The following is a 7,210-nucleotide window of genomic DNA, read 5'->3' on the forward strand; positions in this document are numbered from 1 at the left end:
CAATCCCTAGTTATTTATGAAGAGAACCCAAAATAGAAAGAAGTAAATGCCTTAAGTTGAAGCAGAAAATCTGAAAGCTTCAAATTCAGAATAAAGAACTTTTCTCCAAAGAGTTATGCCATTTTATCATATTGATTTTATCAAAACTATGCCAGATTGACACTTTGCAATATTTCATTAGTAATTAAAAAATGTTTTTGGGTCAACTATCAATGAAATATTGTCAAGTGCTAATTTGACACAATTCTGATAAAATCAATTTGGTAATATAGCATAACTCTTCTCCAAAATTTACTACTTTAGCCATTGCCCTCCGGGGCATAACTCAGTGGTGCAAAAGACAGTAGTGAGGTTATCTCACGCCTCGCTGACACCCGCAATATGGGGGATTTGATTCCTGAGACATGGAATTAGACTCCTTGTAGGCGCAATGTACATACAGCTCTTATTTCCTGGCCTGCTGTGACACATCCTGCGATTTACCTCCCTCATAGAACTCTAGGAATGGGATAGGGTAGGGCGATGAAGACCCTCAATGTTGGGATTCAACCCTTTTTTTAGCTATTTAATTGGTGGTCAGTTTACACCTAACCTTTTTCCACGTTAGATGGAAATAAAGTCATGCAAAGAACAATCAATCAGATGGAACAAGTCGAAGGAGCAGTTATTAATATTTCAACAATAAAGCTGGAAAATTAAAAAAAAAAAAATTAAAGAATTCTGATCAGTTCACCACTCATACAGTACCAAAATTTACAAAATCTTGAAAATATCATCAAATTTCAAGGTGGTGTTACCAACATTTACAATCCCCACAAACTGATACTAACATAGAACATTTTTCTATCTTGATTTGGATCCTAATTTGTATCAAAGAAAAGTAAAATTAAGAACAAAAACAAAAATTACTTATCCTAACTTCATTTTTTTTTTCCCCCGATTTGTATCCCCTATTCTAATTCTAATTGCATCGATGAACGCCATATCCTTCCTTCAAAAGAAATAATGATAATCGAGACATCATCATGGTACTTTCGACGATCCCCTTGTGGGATATCAAGCAATTCATGAAAATCCATACCTGCAATACCAGAATTCATGGCGTAAGATTTAAACACGCTAGACGGATAGTGATTATACCATCGGTTTATTAGAATCATACCAGCCTTTTTTGCAGCTCTAAATAGTACTTCTTCGACGAGATGTTGAGCTGGATCGCCCTCCGGAAATGTAGACATGAACATTTCTACTTCAGAAATGGCTTCTTCATTTGTGAAGTACTGGTAGAGGCCATCTGAAGACAAAATCAAAAATTTGTCTTCTGGGTCGACCCTATGGTGACAAAGCGATGGCGAACATGATATATAGGGGGAATTACCAACGTAGTCGATTTTGAAAGTTTCTATGAGAGCATTGTTCCATTTAGGCTGTAAAAGTTAAGTATATAAACATTAAAAATCTTAAATACAATTAGATAACTGGTCTTATTGCATAGTATATATGAATCCTGAGAATTGAGTATAAGCTAAAAAACAATTGTACCTGTTTGAGGAAGCCGGCTCCAAAAGCACGAGTGACCTTCAATGAACCTTTCACTCGTTCATTGAACACCGCCAAGGGATCGTCTGGATGCTCATTTCGAATCCTTCTAACTTCCTGAGACATGAAACTACAGAAAATTTAGTACATGAACATTGAACAGAGGACATATATATCAAACAATTATCCTTAAACTAGAGGGAACAAATATGTTTGTTACCTCTTTAACAGATGTACAATGATCCATTGTGAGCTGACAAGAACTCAAATTATGTGTATTCTCAAATTCATCGCTGTAAAGCATTTCATCTAAATCCTTCCTCGGCCTCCCATCATTCTCTGTCTTTTTCGCTAAAACTGCTCGACTATCCCCAACATTCATCAAGTAAACATCATCACCCTTCATCACCATCACCAGAACACAAGATCCCATCAAGGCCAACTCCGGAGTCTCCGTTAGCATCATATCCGCGATTTCCAAATACGATGCCTCAGTCTTCCTCAGCGCTTCGGATAGAGCTTTCACCACCCCCAAATGGTTAATGGTATTATTTCCTTGAACCACATCAGCCCCCAAATTTCTCAATTTCTCCCTTAATTTTCTATCCAACTCCACTCTTTCCTTACTATCCAAACTCTTGGACATAAACGACTGACTATCGATGGTGTTTTCGCACGATTCTGACTTGTCGAACCATAATAATCCCTTAAGCTCCTTGTACACATTGGAATAGAGATTGTTTAACAAGAAATCAGTGGCATCAGGTCCACTAAAACCATCATAAATACCAACAAAAACACATCCGTGTTCCTCAGAAATCACAATATGTACTCTATCTTCACCAGCTTTTCCCTGTGCCCACTGCACATTTTGAATCCCAAAGGATTCATTTCCAACATCATCATTATCATCAGTTAAGCTCACTTCGCTACTCAAATTATTGCTAGTAATAGTACTGCTATTACCACTATGACTCCCACTAGAAATACCATTATTATGCTCATTATGATTCAATTCTTTAGAAAAACCCCGTAATGATTTTGATATCACCTTTTTCAAATTGTGAATCAAAGCCCATTTCTTGGATTTGGGCCTGTACCTCTGCAACTGATCAAACTGGTTCTCCAACGGGCCTGAAACGAAGCGTTCCATCGGGCCTGACCGAAATCCGCGCTCCATCGGGCCTGAGCCCGGGACCGAATTCCTCAAGATAGGGCCGGACTTGACGGAGGTGATTGAATTCCTGGGAATTGGCTGGAGGGGAATAGAAGAGAAAAACTGGGAGCTTTCGAAAGCCGATGCCTTATCGAGGGAGGTTGAACTAGCATACGGGAAAGGCTCCGTCGACAGAGGGGTGGAAACGTTGGCGGAGATGGAGGCGCCGGAGATAGTACGAAACGCCGCCGTTTGAGCGGCCGGGACTCGCACAGAGTCATCCTGGATGATTTTTTGAGGTGGGTCGGGTGGTATGTAGAAGAAGGAATGACCCAAGCCCTCATCAAGAGGTTCAGACAAGCACACGGCGATATCGTGACGCCGCCGAGAAATCTCTCCCGGGTCTCCGGCGAAACACAAACAAACCTTTGCTATTCCGTTGCCCATTTCTCAAGAAACCCACAAAACTGTTTCCTATGGAGAGAGAAAGAGAGAAGATTATATCAGAGTTTAAAAGGTTATAGCTGGAATATTGAATATGATTTAATTTAAGAGAAGAAGAGTTGAGATATGAGGAGAAGATAAATGAAGAGAGAAGGAAAGGGGGAGTTGACTTTGAAGATGTTAATATTAAATTTCGATTTGTTTAACATTCGATGCTTGTGGTTTTGTCGGGCAAAGGAGTTGACTAAGAATATGATAATACAGTGTATGTATGTGTATGTACACATTGGACTTTGAAAAGCAAGGGAAGAGAGTGGCGTGGGGTGGGGTGGCGTGGGGTGGGGTGGCGTGGCGTGGGAAGAGAATGGAATAGTGAAAAAGATGAAGGATGAATAGATTATAGAAGCAGCAGAGAGAAGTGGGGAAAGTCAAAAAGGCTCCACTTACACCCTGCACTACAAGGTGGAACCATGATTCGAAATCCCATTATAGATATTTATGCTCTTTCCATTTTCTATTTTTTTTGCCTCTATAAATCAATGTTTTCTTCCCAAATATTCGGGATTTTTTTTTTTGATATCCAGATATTCCAACTTACACTAGACTAAATTCTGGATCTCCAAGACCCTTGCCCCTAGAACCTTAGAGGGGGTAAATCGCGGATTATGGCTTAACTGGATCACAGGTTCCCTCCACCGTCTGTACATTTCTGCGCACAAGAAATCCTCCTCCAAAGTGATTACTCCATACCAAATAAATCTGGCCACAAGTTCTCACCAAAATTCGAACCTCCACCCTGTCGCTGGAAGTAAAACAAATGTTGATTGATCCACCAATTGAGCTGTACCCGAGGGGGTAATATTCGGGAAATTTGTATACATATCTAGCTTGTTAGCCTGAACGAGACTAATGTCTTTAAACTTTTTAAGTCTTGGTTTGAGAGGGGACCGAGGTCGATTATTTGATGTTAGACATGATTTGAATTCAAGAGAGCCGACATTCATTTTTTTTTTTTTCAAATTATAGTAAAAGTCATACAATGATTTATTCAAACAAAGACAAAGCCTAATCGTTAAGGGATAGACTCTCGTTATTTTTCACAGATTCATCCATGCGATCAATAGCTTGGAGAGAGCATGGATGCTCATTATCTCTGTAAGGAGCTAGTGACCGAAATGTTGAATAGATAGCTCAAAAAAGAACAACGTTAAAGAAAACTTATGGACTAAAAATAGCGAGTTAAACGAATGTAATCTCTCATTTCTTTTAGAATTCGAAAAAGTTTCAATTTTCGTTCTCTTAAAGGATATTAAAAGTCTTTGGGTTCCTTTTTAAAAACTCAATATTATTAAAAGAAGTAGCCTAAGCCCATCTTATCGAATTGTTCGTTGAAAACGTAATAATCTTTTAATACCATATTATGTTTTGGAGTTCTATTTTAAAAAGTCAACGTTGTTAATATAGGAGTAATCCAAGCTCCTATATGTTGGTCTATATTTCGATAATTAGTAAATGTGAAATTTATTGAGATTCTATCTTAAAAAGTCAATGTCGTTAGAAATGAATAATACAAATCCGACATGCGGGTCTATATTTCTATAATTAGTCGATGTGGAAAAAACAAATACTACTATATATTATCCCTCAATAAAATCATAAATACAAATCTAAAACTTCTACTCGTAATTCACTTAGAGATTAAAAGTACATATCTAGATTATAAAACAGATGAAAATGTAATAAATGCAAATTTACCATTCGTGAAGCAAAAAAATGACATGACATTAATATGGAATAATAATAATAATAATAATAATAATAATAATAATAATAATAATAATAATAATAATAAGAGCGTGCATATTTTTAGTGGTTTGACTTTTGGACAATTAATTTAGTTATTTCGTGGCTTATAAGGAAGGCTTGGTTTCGGGTATTTTGAGTTTAAAAGTTGACCTTTAAGGTGCCAGCCAAGCCAAGATTGTGTAACCTGATTATATTTTAACTCAATGAGCGCCAAATTAATTCATAAATTTAAATGAATCGCTTACGGAAATTAATCACATTAAAATCATATATTACTTAGAAATAAATAATAATCTCTTTATGTTTTTACAAAATGGATATATCATATATATAAGTAACAAATGGTTGAGTTGGGCACTGGACCTTTAAATTTCTCAATATCGTTGTGGGCAACCTATATTCTATATTCTTCTTGTTTTATGTGAAAATTTTGTTTTGAATCGAGTTCTCAAATGGGACCACTCAAATTTCTTCATCCATTATGTTTCACATCTTGAATATCTATGTATTTTTTAGCCAACCTATAAGACAAAGGAGTTTCGAATCGAGTTCCCAGCTTCTCAAATTGGACCACTCAAATTTCTTTATCTACTGTTTCGCACATCCCGTATATTTATCTAGTTTTGGCCCACCTATAAGAAATATTTGTTTCGAATCGAGTTCCCAAATTTTTTATCTATTCGTGCACATCCCGTATATTTATCTAGTTTTGGCCCACCTATAAGAAATATTTGTTTCGAATCGAGTTCCCAAATTTTTTATCTATTCGTGCACATCCCGTATATTTATCTAGTTTTGGCCCACCTATAAGAAATATTTGTTTCGAATCGAGTTCCCAAATTTTTTATCTATTCGTGCACATCCCGTATATTTATCTAGTTTTGGCCCACCTATAAGAAATATTTGTTTCGAATCGAGTTCCCAAATTTTTTATCTATTCGTGCACATCCCGTATATTTATCTAGTTTTGGCCCACCTATAAGAAATATTTGTTTCGAATCGAGTTCCCAAATTTTTTATCTATTCGTGCACATCCCGTATATTTATCTATTTTGGTCAACCTATAAGAAAAATTAGTTTCGAATCGAACTCTCAACTTCTCAAACTTCTTCATCTATTTTTGTTCACATCCTGAATACTTATCTATTCTTGACCAACCTATAAGACAAATTAGTTTCGAATCAAGTTCTCAACTTCTCGAATTGGACCACTCTCGTTTCATCATCTATTTTCATGCATCCCACTTTCTTTGTCGATTCTCGCCAACCAATAAGAAAAAATTGTTTCGAATCAAATTCTCATAATGATTCCTACTGGTTTTTTCTTTATTTAATAATTAATTCGTACCTCAAAAGTTCATATCGAATCACATAACGATAATTTTTCTTTCAACCAATGACTATGTATAAACCAGAAAAATGTAGAGTTGTGATTTGAAAAAGGAAAAAACCTATTCGAACGAAAAAGAATAAACAAGTTGCACCACTTCACTAGCATTTGACTTTCTAAAAGTCAGTGAATCAAATTGCAACAAAAAAGTATACACAATTCAGCAGCCGTGACGTGGTTAATAAGTTCTGTGTCAATTCAGTAGGTGACAATAATAATAAATTTAGCAGCTACAGTAACTTTATTTAGTTCATATTCTTTGATAGTGCGTGTGTGTATATATATGTTGGGTAGGAATTTTCTTTTCATAAAGCAAAATATTCTTGACATTATTGCACAAAGTCAGAGCTTATCTCTCGTGTAAACATTGATTAAGCCGTTTGACTCCATTTTTAATTACAGATTCTTCTAATGAAATAATTTTATTTATGAACCCATAACTTTCATTCATGTTTTACCTCATTTTCTAAAACTAGATTTTTTTTTATTTTTTATTTTTAAACTCATTTTAAAATCGTACATGTAGAACCACAATTTTTAACCACACATTTCATTAACTTTATCATATCTATTGTTGACTTCGATTTCGATTAGAGTTACGTGGACAACAGATACCGGACTCACTCGTCCACACGTAAGCAAAAGTCCATCACGCTAAGACTTATGATGGGTCTAGAATGATCTGAAAAAGGGGGCGTAGAAGCTGCTCAAAGACGTGGGAGGACAACATTCAGAATCCGACGATATATTTGTAGAACGATTATATAATAGTTACCAATCGCGGTTTGTTGACTTTATATGTAAACTTGGTTGTATTACAAGAGAGTAAACTTTGTAGTAATTGTTCTTATATTGAATCTTGCATTAGTCCTATAA

The 7,210-nt window shown here is 35.8% G+C and overlaps 1 protein-coding gene across 1 annotated transcript; it reads right to left on the reverse strand.

Annotated features, from left to right (window-relative positions):
* Positions 1-710: 710 nt before the first annotated feature.
* LOC111388926 (probable protein phosphatase 2C 4) lies at positions 711-3,377 on the reverse strand. Its single transcript, XM_023013755.1, has 4 exons — positions 1,760-3,377; positions 1,543-1,656; positions 1,163-1,427; positions 711-1,081 (listed from the first exon to the last, which is right to left on the reverse strand). Exons 1-4 carry the CDS (start codon positions 3,140-3,142, stop codon positions 951-953), a joined length of 1,893 nt encoding a protein of 630 aa, XP_022869523.1. The 5' UTR covers positions 3,143-3,377; the 3' UTR covers positions 711-950.
* Positions 3,378-7,210: the final 3,833 nt, after the last annotated feature.

This window comes from Olea europaea, unplaced genomic scaffold, assembly GCF_002742605.1.
Source record: "Olea europaea var. sylvestris unplaced genomic scaffold, O_europaea_v1 scaffold537, whole genome shotgun sequence".
Lineage (NCBI taxonomy): Eukaryota > Viridiplantae > Streptophyta > Magnoliopsida > Lamiales > Oleaceae > Olea > Olea europaea.

Excerpts from the sequence above, each read along its gene's own strand:
- LOC111388926 (XM_023013755.1), bottom strand. The coding sequence starts at position 3,142 with ATGGGCAACGGAATAGCAAAGGTTTGTTTGTGTTTCGCCGGAGACCCG. Across the intron at positions 1,657-1,759 it reads ATTGTACATCTGTTAAAGAG|GAAGTTAGAAGGATTCGAAA; the intron begins GTAACAAACATA and ends TTCATGTCTCAG. Across the intron at positions 1,082-1,162 it reads TAGAGCTGCAAAAAAGGCTG|GTATGGATTTTCATGAATTG; the intron begins GTATGATTCTAA and ends CTGGTATTGCAG.